The sequence below is a fragment of the Schistosoma mansoni genome, assembly GCF_000237925.1.
Source record: "Schistosoma mansoni, WGS project CABG00000000 data, chromosome 4 unplaced supercontig 0032, strain Puerto Rico, whole genome shotgun sequence".
Lineage (NCBI taxonomy): Eukaryota > Metazoa > Platyhelminthes > Trematoda > Strigeidida > Schistosomatidae > Schistosoma > Schistosoma mansoni.
The window spans coordinates 1,439,181-1,465,908 of NW_017386017.1; the positions used below are offsets into that span (position 1 = coordinate 1,439,181).

Sequence of the window (26,728 nt, forward strand, 5' to 3'; positions counted from 1 at the left end):
CAACCATCGTCAAAAATGTACAAGTATTTATAAATAATTGTCTACACAAGATACTCAACGTCCTTTGGCCGGATACCATCAGCAATAGCCTACTGTGGGAGAGAACAAACCAGCTTCCAGCTGACGGGGAAATTAGGAAAAGACGTTGGAAGTGGATAGGACATACATTGAGGAAATCATCCAACTGCATCACGAGGTAATTGCTAACTTGGAATCCTGAAGGGGAACGAAAAAGTGGAAGGCCAAATGACACACTGCGTCGAAAATCGTAAGCGGACATAAAAAGGATGATTAGCATTTGGAAAGGATTGCCTAGGACAGAGTTGGCTGGAGAACGCTGGTGGGCTGCCTATGCTCATCCACGAGGGGTAACAGGTGTAGGTAAGTAAGTTTCGCTAAACTATTAGCATAATCCGGGTTTATGTTTATGTGCATTGGTAACTTGATTATCAAGGAATCTAGAGTAAATACATAAATAGTGTTTATAAATCAATTATCAACAACAAATAGGTATTTTTCAGTAGCTTAATCCATGTTCTAATTAGTAATGTTTAATTATTAAATACCGCATACAGATCTTCCCTCGCCCTCAATCATTTAGGATAATCGCCATATTGGCTCTATTTATAGTAGTTCCACTTCCTCATGGATGTGTTGCACAAAACTGTTTGAAATCCTGGGGAACATTTACAGATCAGGTAGGTGCTTTTAGTGGTGTGTTCACTGAACTAGATGGTTTGTCTGTAAAAATTTCATTGGTACTCTGAACAACGTCATCAGCGCCTGCCTCACATAGAAGTTTACATTCATTCATTTTTATTATTGTATTTCTGTTTGTTTTATAGACTACCCAATCAAAGTTGCGAATATATTTTTAAATGAGCAACTCAGTGTTGAATTACGTCAGTTGGCTGGTATTACATTAAAGAATTATATAGCTGTACACTGGAGTGAAACATCTTGTATGTCATTTAAACCACCGGAAACATGTGATAATGTGAGTTGTTAGCTTCCTGATCTCTGGTTACTTTTTGACATGGTTTATTAAGGATTTATTCATGATAATGAAGTTCATAGCTTTTTAGAGGTGTTTCCTCACTAGCAACTTAATAGTAACGTTCAATTAAAAAGAAGTTAAGTATTTCTAGGTGGAGTGCTTTAACTTGTATACTGTTTTGTTTTATTAAAGGCAAAGTCCCTTATTCGATCTGGAATGTTACAGTTGTTAGCTTCACCTCATCAATCAATTCGTGTGACAGCTGCCCATACAATCACTTTGATCGCTCAACATGATTGGCCAGAAATGTGGCCAGATTTATTTAATCAACTTATTGCATTAATTCGACAACCATGTATGAATAATAATAATAATATTGTTAAGAATACAGTGCATGGAGTTTTACGTGTACTAACTGGTAAGTGGTGATAACAGAGAATATTCTGTTTTTGTGAAGATTTGTCGATTAAGGAAGTTTTTATCACTGACTATCGAACTACCTGTAAAATACTGAACAGTCGCTCCATTTTTTATTCAGAGACTTTTCAATAGTAAGCATACAAACAATCCCCAATGGATTAAAACGGCGATTTCCCGGCTTACTAGGGAATGTACAGTACTAGTGCTAAAACTCCTCTTCCCATATTTGTGAAGAATGAATCATTATAAATGAATGTGAAGAAATGGTTTTCCCTAAAATCACATGCTACTTACAAGTAGGTACGTTGTAAAGGAGAAATAATATTCCATGACTGTCTAACTATCCTCCATAAAAGTTTATATGCATCTTATTTTGAAGCCACTGCATATCATGTTTTAAAGGTTGTTCACTGTGGCTTTTAAGACCGATGGTATTGAAAGGTTCTCTACATGAAGTCCTCAAACTTATAACTTAATTCGTGTAACATAGCATTACGTTAACTATTTAACACACTTTTATAAACAACATAAGATCTATCATGAGTGCCGATTCACGCAACCAAACTTCATTTGTGAATCGGGAAACTAAATCAACGAAACGTAAAACAATGTAATGGAGATAATGACACCAATAGTGAAAACACTGTTTGCAGTATCGATGTCTGGAAATGTGTAATTTGGCATACTGAAGATCATAGTCCACTTTATATTGCTACATTTAAATACGTTATCCCAGTCCTTCCCGTATTGTGTATTGCTTGCCAAAACTGGAATTGGGTAATAAGAACATAAATAAGCCAACCACTAGTTTAAATATCTAATGAATAAGAACTAAAAACTTGGACTAAAGTTATGGATATGAAGTTGCACATTCCTGATTATCCATTTCAGGTATTTTGCTAATCCAACCTGGCTGAAATCAACAATCAGAGTTTTTTAATAAATACGGAGGTTGTGTCTAAGCAATTTTATTGCGTTTTTATAGTTTACTTTGCATACTGATCTTAGTTAGACATCTATTTTAGACCAGGAAGCACCGGATAAGTTTTCTCGTCCTAGTATCGAAGCGATAACCTAGTAGTTAAGGTATTCGACTTCAAACCACCGTCTCATGTTCGAACCACGCCTCACCTTCTGTTTGGGCTACCATGTGGTACTATTTACCCTCACGTTTAGAGTATGGCTCATATACAAGTACCTGGTGAATGAGTTCAGTTGATTAATAGTTTCTTCTAAGTATCGGACTCCTTAACAGAGCTTTAACGACCCCTCGCATCGAGCGCTTCAGCTTCAGTTCACTGAGCCGCCATTTAATGGTTTACACTTCTAACTTCATTCATTTCGAGATATTACGCAACCATCTAGTGCGATTTGTGGTTAACTGCCTCATATTCAACATGGTTGAATTCCACTGGTTACGACTCCTCACTAGAACTGTGAAGATTACCTCTCAAAATTAGGTACGAATAGACACATGATTCGGTTTATCAAACAAATTACTCTTACTGTTATAAAAGTAATGTAAAAATACCGAACTAAATTTAAGTTCGAGTTGATCAACTTCATTTCTTATATATTCAGATTTAAGCGTCAACATTTTTTCATGTTTATAGTTCTAATTTATGCACTTTCAAGGTGTTAACCCTTTCAATCGACTACCTCAATTTATTTTTAATGAAACTGAACAACATTGAATTTTGTTTTTCGGTTTAAACTTACAGAGGTTAGTTCTGATCTATCTGACCTTGACTTACCTGTAGTTGGTCCATTTATTATGCCTGAACTATTGCGAATATATTCAGATAAACAGGTAATTTGCTTTTTGAGAATTAAGGTACTTAACATATCCTTCTTATGCAGCGTCTTGGTTTACTCATAAATAAATAGTTACATCATGGATTTCTAACTATTTTTTTTAGCTAGTAGTCTGTTTTGAATTAAAGATGACTTCTGGAAAAATAAAATGTTCGGATTGTCTGTAATAAGGGTTATAAACCTAGTAGTACTTCTAGTCGCTCCATCAGATTTCCAACCATTTACATCGTTTTAGTAATGGTACGCATAGCAATGAAGAGTGACTCAAAATATCTTGTTTGTTTGGTAACATAGGAGACGATAATTTATAGAATCAGGCTCGTCGAATCTGGTGGGCTGCTTGGTTATATATATATATATATATATATATATATATATATATATATATATATATATATACGTTTATGTAGTTGAAATGTTTAGGAACCCTCACAATTCAGTCACCACTTTGACAATTATATGTGTTACGCTGATCACTTTTCAGTGATTTATGAAACTTGAAGTGACTTGTACTTCTTAATTATGACACATAGATGATTGCTCCTGGTTTATTATAGGAAAAAATATTCAATATTGATTCAAACAAAACTACTACTATCTAGGTAGTCATATTCCATATAGCAGGTTTGATATTAACTCAACGATTGTTTCAAGAAGAGAATCTAGTTCTCTGTCATGAAACTAGGTGTTAGCCAGTTGTTGGGGATGTCGAATCCCCAGAACTTACTTGATAAATGGCTTGATTTTGTAATTTTATTTTGAAAATTTGAATTTCTTTGTTTTCGCCCCGAAAGCGCTCTTTTTACCTTCACGTCATATTTCCCACTTGTAAACTATCTTAAACGCTATTGGTCCGTTGTTTCTTTGAGTGTGCTATTCTATAATGATGCCCAAGGACAATTTGTTGCTGTATACATACGTTTGACTTTTTTCCCTTATGATTGTTGTGCTTCTGGCTGCTACGGAATATATTTCCCCGATTCCCAACTTGGACTTCCTACTCTAGTTAGCTGGGTCTGGGTCGCATCAAAATAGCTAGCTTATCGGTCTCCGGTCACAAGTCTTTGTTCCGTTCACTAACTAGTGAATTCGTAACGCTTCAGATATAACACCAGTCAGCCATTAGCAATGTCAATGCTTGGGACAAATGTGCTTCTACTCAAGTCTTCACACTGTATTACTACAGCGAGATGAAGTTGTTGGGATAAATATCAGAGTTGTAGAAGTCATAGTTTATAGGTGTAGTAGTATTAAGGATAGTTGTTTTCGTTTGCCCCTGTCAATTATCACGTGACAAAGTTGCCAATCAGAATACTGTATTGTATGACCTTGTTCCTGTGCTAAACCAGTGACACGTCAACCAGCACTAGCAGCCTTGAGTCAAGTGCGAATCCTTATTGATCCACAAAACAGTAACTTCTCGCCTAGCCCTCTCCGTTGAAACCAGAACACCATCTCAGCCTTCATTTTACGATTATTATACTTCAGACTCACGTAGTATATATACAAACAGACCAGACCGCATCAAATCGTAATGTGAAAAATAATTATAAGAGATCAAGCCCAAAGTGGCCGCGAGTGTAAAAGACAGTAACTAATAGATTGGGAAGAAATTGAGGATAGTAAATCGTATAGTACTACTCAATAGGTCGAATGAAAGCTTACGATAAAGGAAATATAAATAATCTAGCTATTTAGTAGTTATACGATAGGAAAATATATAATAATAGTCTGCAAATAGATCCTGGAAGTTATCTATAAGTTAATCTTCTTCGGATACAACAACAGTAGGAATAATTAGGCAGAAAATATTGTCCTAGAACAGCGGATAAATTCAATTTATCAGTCGTACAGAACATAGACTTGGCACATATATATTTCGGTTCAAGTCGTAATCTCGAGACAATCGATGTTCCCTGTGGGATTCGAGCTCTCATCGTTCTACTTCCTAATGAGGTATTCAGGCCGCTACTGACTCTTTGAAGTACTAAGATATGTTAATGTTAACATTTTAGACTGTTTAGCTAGGTAACGCGGATCCTGATCTTGCAAGAAACACCTCCAAACACTTTATATTTACTCATATTGTACAATTGTTCGTCTTATAATATTTTCGCTGAATTTATTTTTAACCATACTTTCGGCTTATCTTTTTTTTTTCTAGACATATGATCAGTCTACACGGCGGCGTGCTGTTATCACAATTGATAACCTCTTAAATATTGCTGTCATGTGCCAAAATGAGGTTGGTAGCAATTGATTTATGTTTAAAAGAAATATGTGTATACTGTTATCAGTCGTTGAAATTTCTGTGAGATATACATTATGAAATTCAGTTGATAAAATAAATAAATTTAAAACGGAGCATATTCACCATAAATAATTCAGTGAAGGATAATGGTTCACAATGTGTACTAAGCAATGAGTACATTGAATTGTTTTATGTTATAAGTATAAACTTTCATGTTTGATTATTTCATCATTATGGAGGATTCGAATTATACCTTTGTTGATATGTTCGACTAAATTTCGATCAGTCCTTGTTGAAATATGTGCATTTTGTGAGGTTTTTCTCGATATGGCTATTTTTCACAAGTTTTTATAGAATAGATGGTTAGTAACTAGAATTATTGAAGTTTACAATAGGACTCAAATCCAGTAGTCTTTGCTTCAAATTCCCATAACTTAGTCCTGAATATTAACAACGGGATAACTCGAAACATTAATAAAAGTTGTGTGAACAGCGTACTCATTGCATAAGTTAGTGGCTTTCGAGACTTAATAGTTCAGTGGATAAAAAGTTAGACATTTAAAGCGAAAGGTACTGGATCAAAGCCTCATTGTGAACATCGACATTGAGATACATGGAAACCGAAATAACCAATCCCGAATACAGTATTACTCACATCCTGGATTACACTACTAGCCACAGCTCATTTCATTCTAATTAGCTTATCATATCTGATATTTAGATACCTAGTTACTGAATAAATAACTATTTGATATTTAACCATTACACTGTAGCTATACTTGTAAAGCTTATGATAAGGTGTAAATGAACTGTTATGTAATATGGATATAGTCTACATATATGTTTGTCTGTCTATTATCATTCACTTAACATAAACTGGTAAAGTAGTTTTTGTTGTACACTGATTTTTCCCTTGTTGAAAATATTCTTTCCATGATTTATTTGTTTTCTTTTTTTGTAATGCACTTCCGTTAAGGATATCTTAAATGACTTTGTTAATCGTTATATTTGTCCATCATTGGGAGCAATTATTAGTGATCTAACTACTTATGATGAAAACTCCACAATATCACAAGTATCACATAAAGGTGAACTTATACAAGTAAGAAACTTCTGGGTTTTTTTCTTATTTATTCTACATACTTCAATTTTAGCTCTCTTTTTAGCCACTATACATTATTCTATAACATAATGAAGGAAATTTGTAGCTCAGATAAATACTTTTTTCCTGGCTCTGAGTTTTCCGAACTAGATGGTTTGATTTTTGTGCTTTGATTGTCATTCTAGACATCTTGAACATCTATCTCAAGTTGAAGTGGACTTTCTAGTTATTCCACAAGTGTTATATCGGTTCATTCTGATGGCCATGCTTGTGATTGGCTGTGGGTTTTGCTATGTTCGTTTGGATTCACGTTGAATATCTTTGTTGTCTGACGTCTGGCCTTATAATTGATTGACCTCTTCCGTATGGGTTCATACTTTGGGTGAATATCAATGGTTTGTTAATTGATCAGAATATCTTGCTTCAAGAAAGTCACTGGGATTCTTAAAGTTTCTCCCATTTAAGATTTCCAACGTTTCTCCAAACGAATTCATGTGCATAGTTGTCTGCCTACATTGATGTCAGTGATAACATATCACGTCGCCTCACCGCTAATCTATGCTCCTTTATACGTAGTGACATGGAGCGCCCATTTTGTCCAGTGTGATATTTGTCTGCAGTCAAACCATTTAGCTCGGAAAACTCAACATCAAAAATATCATTCTATGGATTACATCACCGACCGACAATATATAGATCATCACTGAAAACCAGGAAGCACTGGATAGCTATTTTATTCCAATAGTAGGCTACTTAGTATACTAACGCTGATCAGCCCATGTAACTCCTTTTTTCCTTCAGTTTGGCTAATGGGAATACGAGGAAAGCTAAGTGATTTACTTTTTATCATTAGACAGCAATTACAAGATAAAAACACATCATAAATGAGAAGCTGCAATCTGTTTATAACTAGGTCCACGATTTGTCGACGGTACAAAGTGTATGCCCCCAAATGCCCTGGTACGGCCGAGAGTGGGGAGAGTCTGCTCTCCCTCTCGAAATGCTCTCATATGGCCACGCGAATATATAGCCTCTGCCAGGGAAGTCCTACTCACTGCCTTCTCGTGGCGGGGGTGTTGTTCACAAAAGTGAGAGGACAAAAAGCGAATGTCTGGCGCTTTAACCGGGTTGGTGGATTTGGAGGATCCACCTAGGGGAGTTGGAAAACCCTGATTCCAAACCAATGGTGCACATGGGCTCCAGGATCCTGAAGGAACGAATGGCGTATGAACCAACTGTTGGTCATCGGCTACCATGGGACTGCATCTCCTTACGATGCTCCACTATCTTGTGGACTAGGCCTTCAGGTTAAAGGCTCGGGGTGTGGCCCCTTAAGAAAACCACCTGCTTCAGTCTGGGCACTCGGACAGTATCCCAGTCCCCACACAAATCGAATGATGAAGTGTGGCACATATATATGTTTGGTGCCTCCTTGTATCAATGTTTATGTGTTTAAATAAATGAGTCAAATAGAGAAATACAGATAAGGATATACAGAAGTATCATAATCCAAGTATGATGTTACATTAATTAACATTTCTTTCATCAACAATTGAAAGGTCTCATTTTAAAAACCCTTTGTAACGTTATTCTTGGACAAAATGTATAAAGTAACTTAACTCACTCATTTTATTACCATTTCTCCAGCTTTTAATTACGCTTTGCGTTGAAAATCGTAAATTTTTCTCAAATTTTCCTGGTTATAATATATCACAAATGATTAATATAGTGTTGAATTTGGTTGTATCCTGTGTTAAACAATATACTCAATTGCAAATTGCTTCAAATTCTTCAAATGAGAAAGAAGAAGAATATGATTCTGACGGTGGGTTCCTCTTAATAAAAGCAAAACAAACGTACATATTATTTCTAGGGGTCTGAGCTATACTGTTGTTGGTATTCAGGACTGGATATTAGCCTCCATATAGCCATTTTGTTATGAGATTTTTGAATAGATAGTCTATGGTTAGCGTTGGAGTTCAAGATACGCGTTTCATCGTATCTAGAAGTTGTCGGATAGATGTACCTGTATCCCAGTGTTGATATTCATATTGGCACATGAAGATATCTATGGATACAGTGTTCAAGCCCATCGTTTTTTTCGTTTTATATTCTGCTAGTTATATAAATCACTATATACTATTGGGAGATTGACCTTATTTTGCTTCCTCCTGTTTCCCTATCGTATAACTTTTCAGTTAGACTAAACTATAGCACTGATTTCGAAATACTCTGTAGTCCATGGGAAACATGTAAGGTTGAACAACATAGATATGTTTACCTATTTTAAATTTTCTAAGAACTGAATAAAATTAGGTCTTAACTAAGCTTTACATAAAGTGCCAGCTAACTATCAAAACGTTTTCGATTTGGCACAGTAACTCTTGTGTTTGATTGGTTCGGTGTTATTGTTGCCCGGATGTGTTAGCTTTTAAATCTTTTTGATTAGGTTAGTTTTTTAGGAAGACAGTGAACCCTGATCAATTCAACCCAGTTTAAAATGGTTTGGATTATCCCGTTGTTGATATTTTGACTAAAATTTGATTACTCTTCGTTAGTGTATAGACATCCTGGGCGAATTGCCTCGATACTAACTATTATCCCAAGTTGATATAGAATAGACGAAATGTGGTTAGAAATAGAATTCGTTCTAATTAGGACTCGCCAACTAGATGTACCTGTTAGCCACACTGCAGCTTGATATAGTGAGTCAATCAGAGGTAGCTAGATGAGAGAAACACTGGACGGCCGTTTCGTCCTATTATGGGACTCCTCAGCAGTGCGCATCCACGAACCCGCACTTGTGAGATTCGAACCCAGGACCCACCAGTCTCGCTCCAGAGCCCTTAACCGATAGACCACTGTTGTGTGTTGTTTACGAAATTGAGAGGACGAAAAGCGAATGTCCAGCGCTTTAACCGGGTTGGTGGATTTGGAGGATCCACCTAGGGGAGTTGGAAAACCCTGATTCCAAACCAATGGTGCACATGGGCTCCAGGATCCTGAAGGAACGAATGGCGTATGAACCAACTGTTGGTCATCGGCTACCATGGGACTGCATCTCCTTACGATGCTCCACTATCTTGTGGACTAGACCTTTAGGTCAAAGGCTCCGGGTGTGGTCCCCTAAGAAAACCACCTGCTTCTGTCTAAGCACCTGAGCAGTATCACAGCCCTCACACAAATCGAATGAGATTTGTGAGGCGCATATGTATCTGGTGCTTCCTTGTACCAATATTTATGTGTTTAAATAAATAAATAAATAAGCTAGAGGAGAAGGTTACGTGATAGCAACCAGAAATGTTCTGAAGGACAACTGCACATCGTCGGCTAGGAAATGAATTTATTTTCTAAGAAGTAGAAATAAATATATAAAAACGATTATTTAGGCATATTTTCGATCGCCCAGTAGATTCTCCCACTTGTTTCTCGCTTAAGTAGTCAGCTTGGGGGTTAACGCCTCTCATCTTGTTTATCAGTATCAGATCTCGGACACCGCCTATCATAATAGATTTACTCTTTATCAGTTTGTTTACTACTGTGGTCTTGTATACGTTGTGTGTAACATTAATTTCTGGTTGATAATCAGTATTACATCTACATAAAAGTAAACAGTTGGTATCCGTGCGCGATTTCGTATACTCTTGATCAAATAACATGAGAAATTCTTGAATGTATTCATCTAATCAAAAAACGGCACATATGAATGAATTAATCATAATGCAAAATAAAATCTACAGTGGTTATGTTATTTTTTTTCATTAATGAATTGTCCCGAATTTCCCGTAGGCGCTTCTGTTTTGAATTTTAAAAAAAACGCTTCATAAGATTTTAGGGTTAAGATTAGGGTGTGTATAGACAAATCGTAAAATATAATTTCAATCCTAATCCTAAAACTTATTTCTCACCTTAAACCTCAAGTCTTAACCTTAATGTGTTAATTTTGTTTTCGTCATTAAAATTATTCGTTTGCGTTCGACAGGCAACATTCTGTTTTGAAATATTCATCGTGACCTTTAAATAACTTAGTTGTTTCTAATCGGCTTGGGAGATTTTTTCAAATGTTTATCCGTAATATAATTGATTCAATATAACTTCTAACTAGTTGAAAGCGTGAGTCAATTGAAGCTAGACCACCAGGGAAAACCTGGAAGCACTGGACGACCGTTTCGTCCTATTGTGGGACTTCTCAGTAGTGCGCATCCACGATCCCAAACTCCCGAGATTCGAACCCAGGACCTACCAGTCTCGCGCCAGAGCACTTAACCGATAGACCACTGAGCCGGTCGTCCAGTGCTTCCAGGTTTTCCCTGGTGGTCTAGCTTCAATTGACTCACGCTTTCAACTATGAACATACTAAATCTCCACAAAACCCCTTCTGATAATAACTTCTAACTGTTTAGTCCATTTTCTTGTGTTTATTCAATTACAGGTGAAATATTGGATTATGATACATTTGTTTATAGTATTTTACAATGTTTAACTAGTCTTATTTCATCGAAATCCAGAAAATCTATGATAAAGTATCTTGATGAGTTATGCTATCAGTTATGTCAACTTGTTCAACTACCAGAAAAAACAGTAAGTTGTTGACACGTTTATTGAGTCTTTTAACATCCAAATTTTTATGATGTGGTTTCCTAGTTATAGTAAATTATCGTGAAATCTCCTAGTTATATAAACTTGCATATAAAACAATCGTATGGTTGGTATTATGTAATCATGATGGAAATTCAGATACTAAGTTGAATGATAGAAAATTCAACTTTTTTTATGATCGACTTTTCAAATATACTGTAGCTGATATATTGACTAACATTCTTGTAGAATTATCATACTTATTTTCTGTCATTATGTGGTGTATGTTACTGATGTCGACAGATATAAGTAGTATGTATTACCAATAGAAGGTGGAATGCCTGGCGGCAGAAGGTTGAGAAAATCGAAGAGAAAAGAACGAGAACATAGAGTGATGGGTGTGGAGACGAAGGAACAACAGAGTCTCAGACAAATGATAGATATTTTGCGAATGAAGTATTACTGTGTGGTTCTGTAATGTTGTATTAAAATACATTTGGTATTTCGTGATAATCCTATCAGTATAAGTACATAACAGTTTACCTTTTGTTTAACCAGTAAAATACATGAAATAGAACAAATTCTAGTTACTTATAAGTAGCATAGTTACAATACACAAATTCCACGCTTGTATCATCAGCACATATTTTTGATCGAGAATTGTTACCAGTTGGTTCGATTTTATATGAATATTCCGAATAATTTTTTTCTTTCCTTTGTGTACTATCAAAGCTGGAAATTTGGTCCAATAGTATCGCTGAATATGTCGTTGATTCTGAAGAGATTCTTGGTTATTCCGTTCGTTTAGTTACTATGGATTTAATTAAGGTTAGTTCAGTAATTACAAATCAACAATACCATCGTATTTTAGTAAATTAGTAGTCTTTAGTTAAGATACGGGACTTTTATATTCCTGTTTTGTTGATTTAAACATACGTGGATATTTTATGTCTGTCCGTTTTCATCATTTTCTATTTTCATAGTTGAAGTCATGAGTCTATTGAAGCTAAACAGTCACAGAAAACCTGGAAGCACTGGACGGCCGTTTCGTCCTATTATGGGACTCCTCAGTAGTGCGCATCCACGATCCCAAACTCGCGAGATTCAAACCCAGGACCTACCAGTCTCGCGCCAGAGCACTTAACCGATAGATCACTGAGCCGGCATCTAACGCTGAGGGGTCCCATAATAGGACGAAACGGCCGTCCAGTGCTTCTAGGTTTTCCATGGTGGTTTAACTTCAATAGACTCATGACTTCAACTATGAAAATACTGAAATCTCCTCAAAATCCCCTTCTGATTTTCTATTTTATTTCAGTAGATTTTGTCAGTATGAGTATGATATATATGTATGAGCACAAAAGAATCGTGACGAATTTCCATCTAGTTCTTAAATATTCAGACAACAGTCTATCTGAACGGATGGTTTATGAAAAGAGGAACGATAATATTTCAAAGTGTAAACATTTTACATATATAATGAATCTTTTCAAATCTACAAGTTACCCCTCGTGTTAATTGGAAGAAAAAAAATAATGACGCATCAATTTATCCTTGTGGGCATAGTTTATTCGGCTTCTCTAACCCGTATAAAAACACAGGCAGATTTCTATCAATTCTCATATTGTTTGTGGTCAGGGTTAAATGTTTAGAGTTAGTGCTTTCTTCACGAGTGCTGACATCAATCATGATACGAAATGCTTTGTAGCCATATTGACGAATTTACTTTCGCCCAAAAATCCAAAAGGGTTCTTAGTGTCTGGTTAGTTTGTCCATAAAGAACAGTGAAGTTGAGAAAATATGTTCTTGATGACATTTCTGTGATGATGTATTATATTATCATTACAGGGTTTTATTGATAAGGATTATGATTGTTTGTAATACGAAAGAAATTTATTGAGAACTCTAATGGTAAAGCAATTTGCAGTCAGTACTTGAATAGTAATGGGAAAAAAACTTTGGGAGAAGATAGAAATGCAGACGAAGCTTGATACTCAACGGGGACCAAAATAATACAACTGGGTATATATCGCTAAAAAAGCTTATATTGAGGTAAAACAGTTGCTCATTCAAATATAGTACGGATTAATCAGTAAGATTCAAGTGGCAAACTTATGTACCATATAATGATTGTTTGATGCTTTATAATATGCACTTTGCGCAAATATAATCGCTATCCGCATAAACTGGTTACATTTTTTGGCACTATTGTGGATTATACTACTTTTTTATTGTTAGTAGTTGCAGACGCTACATCGTATATAATGTTTCTCAATATATTTACTTTTTTACTGATAGAAAATTGCATGTAAAATTCACAATGGAGCTCAATTTATCAATTGTGCAATTAATAAAATGTTAATACTTTCAGAAAATCTACACAACGAAGGTGCTGTTTATTGGTAAGTGGTATGATTTGTCTCTAATCTTTGTACGATATTTCTTGTCATATTTCATTGGAGTCGGTGAATTTTTTTCAGATGTTCAAAGGCAATTATTTTTAAGGTGGGCAATTCGATTTGCACTGATATTGTCCGCGCTTTTTAATGGCTGATAATCTGATAATATATTTTCGTCAAAAGTTGCTAACCCTTACATCAGTATTCTCTAATACAACAGAATATGTAGAGTATTCAAGAATTTATGAATCCTAGGATGGATTACTGAATACTCAACACTATTTATACCTTTGCCTTAAATATGGCATTGATTAGCATAATTTAGTGTAATTCAGTTCGAACACGAGTAATAGTTACTATTTTTCACATGTTCTGGAAATCCTTAATTATGTGATTCTCCCATTTTGTGCACTAGTTTGCAGTTAAGGCTTTACTGTTTCCCATTCTGCTGATAACATAGAAGTAAACACTCGAAACATTCTATTTGACTAGTTTTCAGTGTCATATAAGTTTGTTGTAACCTGAAAGTTGAGTAGCTTCACAGCATTCCTTATCCTCATAAGAAATCAATATAGTTAGGAGATGCCAGGGTGACCTAAAATTACATAGTGTTTTGTTAACAAGTAGCATTTCTAATGCATAAGGAAGTGTGTGATCGTCTCATTTTTGTTCTTATCTAATTGATCATTCTTGTTTTTTATTTGGTATTTTTTTCATACTTCAATGTCGTAGTGGCTATTATGCAAACTACTATTTGACTTGTTTAAACTTCAGACATTGTATTAATTCTCTGACTTCTGTCACAATCGTCCGAGGAAAATATTGTTTTAGCAATTTGTATTGGTCATCCAATCACTCATGTTCCGATAGATTCCGTTCGTATTAGAATCTCCCGATTGTTTGTTATTCAGAGTTATTGAGTCAGTATCCAACGCTATTGATAATTAACTTCAATCATCCCATGACATTACGTGACCATTCACCATTATATTCAGCGGGTAATTGCCTCAGACCTTAAACGGTTTAGTTCCAGTGGTCACAGCCTCCTACTAGAATTCCGGAAATTCCCTCTCGTATCTAGCCACTAATGAGTACATGATGATTGTTTGTAAGAGTTGTGAAAGTTAAGCGTTCTCACACGAGACCAAAGTACCTGGGATCCGTTCTCATTTGCCGAGTCGTTAGTGTGCACTGCTGAGGAGTCCTATCTTAGAACGAAACGACTGTCTAGTGCTTCCAGGTTTTCGATGGTGATGTGACTTAGATCAGTTCGTGATTTCAATGAAACTAGGATATTCCTTCAATTATATTTAAATGTCCGGTGTATAGTTCATTGATTATAGGTAGACAATATTAATATTCCATAATATTGTAATCTATCTCAAGATACAGTTTTCTGTATGATATCATTTTATAATACACGGATTATAACATTTCTAAGTGTCTGAGAGCTAAAATTTTATATCAAACTATACTTTCTCCTCATAACGTACAGCTCATACTTTCGTGTGGCTTACTTCACTTACAGCCAGTCTTTTATGTTATATAATTGGTTATTCTACCACCTGAAATACTATTTAAGATTTTTGATGTTAAATTAACCTCTTTTCCTTTAATAATATATAAGTACATACTGAGTATCTGTCATTCTTCATAAAAAACAGATAATTTCCATCACATCTGACGATTTTTAAGTTTCACTGAAAGTTATGATAGATCGAATCTTGTTGAGGGTGTTAGATAGCCAGAACGTACTTGGTTAATACCTTATTTTTACAATTCTACTCCAAAAAATTGAATTTCCTGTTTTTGCGCCAAAAGCGCCCATTTTCACCTTCATTACGTATTTCCCACTTATGAGGATCTTAAAGACTACTGGTTCGTTGTATCTTTTCGTATGCTATTTTGAACGCCTATAGAGGACATTTTTATGCCGTATGTATACGCTTCAGTTGTACTTGTTATTATTATCCATGCTTCTGGCTGCTTGTAGAATATATTCTTCTCCTCCGAACTTGGACTTTTCTAGTTGGCGGGGCCGGAAGGCGTCAAAATAGCTAGCTTATCTGTCATTGTGTCACTGAATCTTCGTCTCGTTCTCAGATTAGGTGAACTCGTAATCTCTTCAAACATGGCAAATCTACACAGACTCTAACCTTTACGTTTTTTCCTTGTTGTTTCACTCGAATGAATCTTTCCTGAAAACGATTTCTTCTCATAGCTAATGTCATGCAGTGATTCTAGTTAAAAAAGCATTGAAGGTCACTATGTGATAGACAGCTATTTCATCATAGTATAGAGACTCCTCAGTGACAATAATCATCCACAAACCTATCGGGGGTCGAACACAGGATCTCTCTTTAATTCTTTTGTCTATTAAAACTTTTTAAATGTTTATTTTTTTTCTTTCTATTTTCTTCTATAGGTGGAAATTACTTGAAGCCAGTCTTTTTATTAGTGGTAATTTAGCTTCAAATTCTATCAATATATTCAGTCATAACAATAGATCAACCCATCAAACTTCAAATAATATGTTCAATTCATGTTTCATTGAATTCGATGTATTTTATACAAATTATTTAAAACCAAGTTTAGGACAAAGTGGTCAGTACTTCATTTATAGAGTTATTATATGTTTATTTCTGAATCATTAATGGCATATATCGTTTTTTTTAAATATTTATAAAACCTACAATTTATTGGTGTATATATTAGGTGGTTGTAGGTAGTCCATTAAAACCTTTGCTTGATCTTGGTTTTTATGCAAATTACCACTCATGAGCAGGGTTTACTGTACGATTTCCAAGGGACTGATACAACCTGTAATATTTGAACCTAAGAATATTGCAAAACTAAAAAGTTATTGTGTCAGTCGTAGGCAGATTGTATAAAAGAGTGATATCATTATAATCCAACTATTGTATGAAAATCAGTTGTCCTGTTATGGTTTTGAAGAAAATCGTTTCAGTAAACTCATAGTTAATAGGTATTATTTACTTAACTCACGGTTTATTGTAAACTTCAAATATGTTGATTGATTCCTGTCAAAAATGGATGTGATCCAAGTGAATTTAAACCACTTTTCGTCAACAAAATGTTTTAGTATTCTGCTTACTTACACTTCCTTTGCTGATGGTAAAATTGAAAACTCCATTTTTTGAATGAAAGTTCAAATCTGTCGTCCTACTACATTCATAACTACCTGTTTATTCACTTTATAATAGATTCTTGTTTTTGCAAAAGTTCTAAGCTTGCGAATTATTTGACTCATTTGTCTAATATAAACTTTATTGTTCTTCAGACATTTGAGATTGTGATAATACTAAAGCATGTTATCGTATACTCTTCCTCTCTCTCTCTCTTCTGATTGGCCCCCAAATGCCCTGGTACGGCCGAGAGTGAGGAGAGTCCACTCTCCCTCTCGAAATGCTCTCACATAGCCACGCGTATATACCTGTGCCAGGGAAGTCCTACTCACTGCCTTCTCACAGTGGCATTACTGTTGTTTACGAAATCGAGAGGACGAAAAGCGGGTTGGTGGACACGGAAAGTTCGCCTAGGGAAGTTGGAAAACCCTGATTTCAAACCAATGGTGCACATGGGCTGGCTCCAGTATCCTGAAGGAACAAATGGCGTATGAATCAATCGTTGAACACCGGCTACCATGGGACTGCATCTCCTCACGATGCTCCACTGTCTTGTGGATCAGATATTTAGGTCAAAGTCTCCGGGTGTGGCTCCCTAAGAAAACCACCTACTTCAGTTTGGGCACCTGGTCAGTATCACAGCCCTCATATAAATCAAACGAGATTTGTATGGCGCATATATATCTGGTGCCCCTTTGTATCAATATTTTTGTATTTAAATAAATATATAAACTTCTGATTAGACAGTTTGAAGTAACTTTTGCTAATTGCATTGATAAATATATGCTAGAGTAATAGTTTGCTCCAAAAAAAATCATTTTCGATCGCTACGGTCCTTGAATCAACATTTTTCAACAACATGCTGTTTTTTTTACTCTAGTTAACCTGTGTTAACTTGTGTACAATCAATATGAATAAATATATGCTTGTCTTTTTATTACTCTGTTTTGTAAGTGATAAAATCAAAGATGGTAATCTATATTAATTGGTTTTACTTGCGATAAATATCTTATTTTAAGGAAGTCTGTTTGACTATTTGATGTCATACAACTGACTATTTCAATGTTAGATTATTAGTCACGTTCCTTTTATTCACTTGTTACTAGCAGTATCTCTTTCAAGTTCTTTAAGAGAGGAAAAGTCACCTTCCAAATTTTATGGGAAAAACCGTTTCATTCAATTTTCTTGTTCAAGAAATATTGTTTCGTTTGTACATTCTAGAGTTGAAACGATATGCCTGCATTGTTTACATTGCTTAAAATAAATTATTTTAAAGAATATTGTATATTTCATAATTAAAATTGTCTACTATTTTCTTATTCCTTGATTTTACAGATTTTCTATTTCTCCAAGCAACAGCACTTCGTTGTATGTCTCATTTGTATGAAGCTAATATTTTAGATGAATCTCAAGCACAATGGTAAGCGTCTATGTCATTGATAAAATACATTCATAACTGTTTTATCCACTATTAAATTTGATAATGTACAGTGTGGATATGTTTTTTCATAGGAAACCTTTTTTCCTCAAGTTTTATTGATTCGTTTTTGAATAATTATCATTATAAATAATGGATCAACACTATTATAGATTCAAAATTTTATATATTGTCTGCTTGGTGAAAGGTCACTTGATCATAAAATCCACTTTTTGCTTGTTCAAACCATTTACCTTCTCTTTGCCCAGTAACATAATGACCATGAACGGTGTCCGATATCCTATTGATCTATGCTTCTTATACTATCCACTCTGGCCAATAAAAAAGAACAAAACTAGCAGACAGGATTACTTACGATTACATAGTAAAATTCGTAGTAATTCTCTATTGAATAGTCTTAAAAGTTCCGTCCCACAATTATTCGCTTCGGTCTTACAAATATACTTTGTAACTACTGTGAAGCAGAACGTGACGTCAAGGTTGCAAAAATTTTCGGACAGAGTGATGAGTCTCAGGGCATCGAAGCACGGCGTTGACAGAACACTTGGAGTTCAATCGCGAAGACAGTTCGGATATCAGAACACACCAAAAGATGTAGATGTATGAGTAAATGCTCAGAATCTATCACAATGGCGTAGGTGTATACACTCTTTATCTTCCTTTAAACCTTAAGATTAAAATTGCTTCATGACGTTCTTCCTTCCTATACTATATCCTTATATACAACCTATCTTTTATATACTACTGTGGTGTGGTCTACTTATATCTATATAAGTAGTATATGGTGTTGTCAGACATAGAATGTATTTGGGCAGAAGACCGATGAGCAAAGAACTGAAATGAAGCGCAATCGTTTGGAAAATGCATGAGCAATGAAATTAGAGAAGAAACAGAGGAGATCGAAACAATTGGTTGTTAATTTGCAAATTGACTGTTCATTGTTTGGTTATCAGAATTTACTGAGATAGTCTGTAATTTGTGCTTAAATACATTCGATTGTCCCCAGTCGTGTTCTGTTCACTACACTACCACCAATAACTTAACTATTTCTATGAATCCGGTGTTCATCTTGATGTGCTAACAAGGTATGTCAACTTGGACCGATGCATAAATGTACCTGGTCCTACGTTGTAGCCGACTGACTGAAATACGTTGTAACTTCTCGCGATAAATATACATTCCTTCTGCCTATTGTTCTGTCTTATACAATTACTTTTTTCATGTTCTCATTTCATTTATCAAATCAAAACACTATTGTGAAAAAATTAAACTTATGTATGAAGATAAGACAATTACCTGACAAAATAAGATTGTTTTGCTAATAAAATAGCATATTTATCAACAGGATATGAATATGAAAATTTATATGATTAAATAGTTCAGTCAATTTCAAGGGTCGATGTTTTTAAATCACCATATTACCTCTCCAGCTCACATAAGAATCATTTCACTTCTGTGGCGCATATGTATCCGGTGCCCATTTATACTAATGTTTTTGTGTCCAAAAAATAAATACTCAGATCATGAAATAACGTAGCATCTAGCTACACGCCAACATTGATAAAACTATGGTATTTTGTTTGACTTATTTCATGTATTTTACTATATTTTCATTGGAGTTTCTATTTTCTGTCTTTTTTTATCTGCTTTCTGTGGCTCCCAACCATTGATATTAAACTTGAAACATTCTTTTATCCTTGTTCGAGAGTTAATTAAGGCGTCGTATGAATTAGATATGTAATTCAGTTGAGTTATTTTTTTCAATCTTGTCTAGTTTTTATACGTCAATACGACGTTACTACTTTTTGTTACATACTTTCTCCAACTTGTTAACTATCCAAATATATTTATAGCTTGGTGTCAATGTTTGTTCACATTGTCTGTCTTAATTTAATAATGAAATTTTCGAATTTTTTTTAAAGCTTTTAACTCTTGGTATTTTAACCAAAGGTCAAATAAAGTTTTATGTTTTTGTTGTCAAGTAGAAATTTTTCTTATTCGACGAATTTTTCCAATATTTGTTATAGTTATAAACTTAAAAAAATGGACGGGGATTCAGGACTCGTACAAAGTATTACAGTATTCATCATAACTTTTGTTGGTCAGTCGACTCCTCTCTGTATTATCTGTGATTCTGAGTGATATGACCGAGTCGATTATACTACAGTAAGAACAGATTTATGCTAACAAAACGGATAATTTGACAGCAGATACTTTGGAATAGTTCTAGAACATTGTATTTTTATAGGCTATGGAATATCAGAAAACAATAGCTAGTCCGTAATTGTAAATAACTAATATTTGGGACAATAATCACTCTTTATATGCATTTTTAAGTCACATTGAAAAGAAGTGAAATTATTTGTGCTGATTGGTTTAATAATATGATCGGTTGTCCAATTGAATTGTTCCGATCACGTGGCAGTATCAATCAAACTCTGGTACAGAAGAACCGTTAATTCATCCACTTTCTGTTTGTGAGCTCTACATTTTTACAAGTCGTTTCAAACTTGATAGAGTTTATAAACTATATAAAACAGTGGTTTGGTGATTGCAATGTTCTCTTTTCAACCACTTAATTACTGTTTCAAGTCCTGCTCCATTTACTTCAGTTTGGGCGATCATGTAGTATCACCAGCTGTCACACATAAACTATGTTGCTCAAAGCACAGTACATCAATCTGTACTTTCTAAATGATTTGAGTTATATCATATTTTTCCAAATGAGTTTTATTTCAGTTCTCAATTTTTAATTACATTTATATTTATTTATTTTTAGCTTTCCAAGTCTACTTTCAAACGCAATGTCTGTTACACAATCATCAATATTGAAAATTTCTGCTATGCATTCACTTGATACTCTTCGTGCAAATGTAAACAACATAAAGAAACCAATGGAAAATAATACAACAACGTATATCTCATCGTCATCTGTATTTATTACAAATTATATTGTACCGCATTTGCCTAATCTAATATCAAATTTATTGGAGTGTTTATCTACTTTCGGTGAACCAGTTTTAGATATTGGTCTATGTGGATTATATAAATTGTTATGTGTTGATTTACATCAATTTACTCAATCGATTATTACACAAATAATTCCTATTATGGTAGGATTATTTAAGCACTGTTTCGGTGGTAAGGTTTCTTTTGTATTTTTCCCTTATGAAATTGTGTGTTATGCTTCTTAATATGTTTCGAGACGCTAATCGATATCACGTGGTGAGTTCTCCAATTAGTATTCCGATTATAACATTCCTACTTCGCATCTGCTATTCCGACCATAATGTGAAGTCCTTAGCTCTGAGTAGTGACACTTTCTGGCTACCACAATTGACCTTGAGCTAATCTGAGCTGCACTCTTATTGATTGCCTATCCTCAGTTTTTAGTTCGAAGAGAAATCTGTAGTCATGCTCCTGTTATTACTATTATATTTCAATCACCCAACTAGTACAGCACAACATCACTCTCAAACACTCATTAGATTCTTATACACAAATTATTAGACTGCACAGCACAGCAAATAAGTAATCATTGTTTAAACACAATCATGCAATAAATGGCCTAAAACAAAGCAAACAGTACGTAATTATTTAGAAATAACTAAGTTGTAGCATGTATAACAAGAGTTGATAGGTTCATTGGAAGCTTACAATGAAGAGAATGTTGAAATACAATGATATAGTTATTTACTTATTGCACAGTAAAAATATGAATGATATAAGGAATAGTTCGAAAAAGTTCTAACATTTTTAGTACTTGTTCCGCCATAACAATTGTACTTTTTGTGAACACTTCGACTTCTCATATTTTGGATTAGATATGAAACTTCAAAAGCACAATTATGTCATTTATAAAAAATGTAGAACCTGGCGCATATTTGTATCAGTACAAGTTGTCACACTATAAAATTTCCAGGAGAAATTTCAGAGTAGTAACAGTGTCAGTTATAATGGAAAACATTGTTCATAAAGAAGATGATAATAATAATAATAAAGAATGGATTTGCAGGGTGTATGCATTTATTCCTTCTTCAATCATTATGGACTAGAAAGAACTGAACAACTGTTTCGTCCTAATGTTGAACTTTTCATTGACCCACACCCACTAATCCACCTGGAGGTAAAGCCAAGATATAGTAAGTAATTCCATACTTGGATAAACTAGCTGTTCATTGCTTCCTGTTTTTCAGTGGCTAAGATCAATCCGTGATATGAACGATAAAATTCAACAACTTCCACTAATTTCTTCATGCTAATAGTTAACTTAATTAGTATTACTAGCATTATGGTAAACTTTTAATGTGTTATTATTATTAGGCTATATCCTATACTATTGTCGTTACATTTTTCTCCCCTTCTAGTTGCTACAACACTTTCGTATTACACAAAAATAATTCGTGTTCTCTATAAAGTAGCTAGTTCAAATAAAGCATCAATTGAAGCCATTGAAAATGCACTTCTACCTACTTTAATTACTTATTTAGAAAATCATGAAGAATCAGAGAGTGGAGATATTGAAGTAAGCACAAGGGAATGTTGGTTTTATTTCGATAATTTTTTAAATTGGTAACCAGTTACTGTAACAGGAAAGTAAAAGTATTTTCTCATTTTCACAATATATTACTTTAATATGATAATACGACTGGTGATCGAGATTAGGCTAACAACTAGACTGGTTTCTTGATCTATGGGGTATACATAGACTGGATCACGCTACATCAGATACACGATAAACTAGCAGTTATCGAGAACCCGATTATACGCTAAACACTGCACTATTCAACCCAGTTACAAGCTCTTATACATAGTGAGTCCAGAGTATAAATTAGTAATACAAAAAAGTATCATATATTTAATAGTCAGTAAACTTAGTGTCTGTTCGTCCACATGCAGTGGCTAATCACACTTACTTTCACCAGCAACACGTTACTGTTGCATATACCCTTATTATCCCTTTTAAAATTTTCTGTGTAATAAGTTGAATTGATATGTATGATTGTTATAAGGCTTTCGTTTGAACGTTTTTTTTCGGATTACTAAGCGGATGAATCCAGTGCTAACCGTTAGGTGATGATGAAGTATGTATTGTAATACGAAGTGGTCGAGGAATAGCTGATCACACGATCGAATACTTTACGTAAACCAATGTAGTTGACATTCCAATATAATTGATTTTATCCCTATCGCCACTGTCACAAATTATTCTTTAATGGTTTGTACCTCAAAGACGTTTGACAGTTAATTGTTCAATTATGAACAGATGAAATGCACTGAATCATAGACATAACCCCCTGCTTAACAAACTAATATGAGAAAAAAAACACTTATCCAGTAGAATAAATAACTGTTCTCTTCTAACAAAATTACTCATATACAAACTACTGAGCACAAACATTTCAGTGGCAACTTTTAAGTATTTTACTCTTCGATAGGATTTATCCCTTGAATTATCAAGATTGATTCTTGCCACATTATATCAGTAGTAGATAATCGTGTGAACCCCTGTGAGTTACACTTTAAGGTTATTAAAGTTAGTGATACACTGCTATCTAGTCTCTCAGCGTTCGAATATTCAACGCAGTACCTCAAAATTGAATACTGTTACCCTAAGGCCACAAATCCACTTATATCTTACCTTAAGTTTAATGTACAAGATTCAGTCGACTTGGGGAATAAAGATATTTGGAAAATGTCATATAACTCTCACATATACATACCAACGCTGAATTTCTAAGATCGTACAGTTGACACATCAACCTTCAAGGAGATTTTTAAAAAACATCCCCGTCTAGTCCTATTAATTTTTTCTGACATAAAATTCAACACAATTGTAATGCATTAAGAATTCAAATGTATATCATTTCCTGTTCGTACACTATACTTCTCATTTTCAAATGAACTAATGGTTATGTGAATAATGATTTTCGCGTTAATTTAAACATTTTATCTGTTTTGTTATGCAACTACTATGAATATTCGTTATTATTAAGCACACGAGCAATTCATTTATTTTTGAAGCTTAGTACCAACTTTTATAGTGATTTCGGATATTTGATGTTTAGTAGAAGTTGAAATATTTGTTTCATCAGACTGTAACGGTATATTTTTCATTGTTTGCTATGAAACTGTGCTCTCTCCTGAAGGGTTCTATAGTTCTTTTTTGTTAATAACACATACTGGTATAAATGGGTATCAAAATTACTATACACCACAAAAATAAAGTGAGATTGAGAAGAGCTGAAGGAAGGACAGTGAGCGTAATCACATAAAAAAATAATAAATATCAATAAGTGGTCGGTAATAGTTGATAGTAACAAAAACAATTCAGTTAAAAACAGTCATGAAAAGCTTCTTTCAGTTAAGTGACTTCCTCACAATTTTATTAAGTGTGTAGAAGAAAAAGTACAGTTAGGTTTCCGTTAGCTTCCTTTCAGATCTATGTTTGATAACACCGTCTCTAGCCGCTGAGTCGCATAATCCTCAGGACCTTAATCAGGGATTCGTGGTGGACTGATATACCAGTTCTTTACGGATCTGTTTCATACCACGCCTCCATAACATAAACTGATTATATCACACTGCTTTTTTAAACATTTTTGTGGTTCGGCAAATAATGCACGATGTGAAAGTCACTAGTACGAGATTCGTAACACATATCCATTCCATCAAAGCTGCTATGTCAAAATGGTGATTCCTGTTGTATTATCGTTACAGCACGCAAACACATATTGCCAGACCTCAATATTGCTAACATGACGTTTCTACTGGATGTCAGTAATCTTTCAAAGTCTACAACGACCGAATATGGAAGGTCCCCTAGTATTTTCAACTCGAAGAATCCAGCTTTTCAAAGCATACAACAGTGGGGTTCTTACTGACGTGTATATCTAATCTGTCACAGACGGACTGACATCATGACGAAATCAAGGATGGCCCCGATTGGCCTAATTCTCTTTGACTTTCACTATGTAGGTAGACTGATCTCATCTGTCATACCACTAGCTCCAATAGGATGGAACGACTGCCCGGTACTCTCCGGGTGTTGCCGTTATCCTTAACTAAAAACCTGTAAAGAATACGACTTACAAATAAAACCAATTACCACAAATTCAGTTTAGCTATAAGATTAAATAATCAAAAAATTATCTCGAATATATCAGTGTTATGTATGACAAACTATCGTATGCTTTTAAATTTTCGAATTTGGATTCGTGAGTTAATTTAAACTAGACCACCACTAATACCCTGAAAGCATTGAACAGCCGTTTTGTCTCAGTAAGGGATTCCTCAACACTGCGCATCCATGATCCCGCACACAGGAATCGAACCCAGGACCTCCGGTCTTGCACACAAACGCTTAACCTGTAGACCACTAATCCGGCGTCCAATAGTGTTAATGTCTAACTTCAACCCATGATAAATTTCACTGATTTCCCCATTGACAATAAACTGAAAACACCTTTCAGTACCAAAGTTATTTTTATTTATGAAGAAATCTAAACACTTGTATTTTCAATTTGGCACAAGTATATTATATTTTGAAATTTTTCATGACTTAGGTTTTAGGGTTGTAATGGTAGTTCAATATCTTTTTTTCTCTTTTAAACTCAATGTAAATCATTTCAATGTGCTGAATTCCTTTAGTGAATCGATTTTCTGTATATCCACAACCGTTTTTAAGATATACTGTATTTAATGTCACAGTGGGTTTTATTCTATGTGGTTATAGGCATCCTTGAAAGTATTTGGTGTGTTAATCAGTCCATCAGAATTTGGAATTAGTTCCAGTTTGATTCAACGAGTATTTCCAGCTGTTGTACATATCGCTATCACAAGTACAGATTCTGTAGTGATTTCAGTAAGTTATTTTACTGAACTATTAGATTGGTTATTGTATAAACTACCTTGTTTCTTCAGCAAAGATGGATAGTGGCTAGCAGTGGAATCCAGTTTGACGCGCATTTCGTCCCATTTGGGACTCGTCAGCTGGATGTACCTGCATCTCAGAGTTGATATTCACTCTGGGACTCGAACCCAGTACCTTTCGCTTCAAACGCCATCGCGTTATCCACTTGGCCACTGAGTCCTGTTTCTTTTTCATACTATTTTCTTTTATCCCTTATTTATTTCTGTGAATACGTTAAAATATTCAACGCTTTAAAGGTTAGATTTCTCAGTTTACACGATCATTTTTTATTTCCAGCGATTTTCAATTAGACCACAGGGTATATACTTAGTAAAGAGACTAATCAAGCGTTACTCAGAAATTTATCTTTTTACCCCGCTATATTTATTATTTTTAGTTTCAAAATGCCACACATATTCCCCATTCGATAAACAAAAATATAAACTCTGTGATCATTTAATTCTGTCAGTTTGAGCTTTGGTGTTATTCCCTTTCGTTAGCTACATGTATTACGTATGCTTAACCATCCCCTAACTCGACAGGCAATGTTAGCCGATGTCGAATTATGTTGGAAGAAAGACAAAAACAAAAATCAAAATATGATATCAGTACATAAAGTCATTGACTGTTATTCCAATCCATATCAATAGATGTAGGTTATCCGATTACT

At 34.6% G+C, this 26,728-nt stretch overlaps 1 protein-coding gene and 1 non-coding gene across 3 annotated transcripts in view; one reads left to right on the top strand and one right to left on the bottom strand.

The window, feature by feature from the left end:
- Positions 1-26,728, top strand: part of Smp_049920.1 (importin 9 (imp9) (ran-binding protein 9),putative) — a gene marked incomplete at both ends in the record, with an annotated part of 52,114 nt that overhangs the window by 2,325 nt on the left and 23,061 nt on the right. For both annotated transcript variants that reach the window (XM_018791159.1, XM_018791158.1), the window contains 14 exons: positions 846-997; positions 1,190-1,415; positions 3,139-3,227; positions 5,397-5,477; positions 6,460-6,585; positions 8,233-8,410; positions 11,018-11,166; positions 11,896-11,991; positions 13,462-13,565; positions 15,988-16,166; positions 18,044-18,128; positions 20,935-21,287; positions 22,514-22,671; positions 25,882-26,010. In XM_018791159.1, coding sequence (XP_018645672.1) covers positions 846-997; positions 1,190-1,415; positions 3,139-3,227; positions 5,397-5,477; positions 6,460-6,585; positions 8,233-8,410; positions 11,018-11,166; positions 11,896-11,991; positions 13,462-13,565; positions 15,988-16,166; positions 18,044-18,128; positions 20,935-21,287; positions 22,514-22,671; positions 25,882-26,010 — 2,105 coding nt within the window. The remainder of the gene's footprint in view (positions 1-845; positions 998-1,189; positions 1,416-3,138; positions 3,228-5,396; positions 5,478-6,459; positions 6,586-8,232; positions 8,411-11,017; positions 11,167-11,895; positions 11,992-13,461; positions 13,566-15,987; positions 16,167-18,043; positions 18,129-20,934; positions 21,288-22,513; positions 22,672-25,881; positions 26,011-26,728) is intronic.
- On the bottom strand, positions 26,168-26,234 carry Smp_tRNA_01840_Gln_TTG.1.1. Its single transcript has one exon. It is a non-coding gene (tRNA).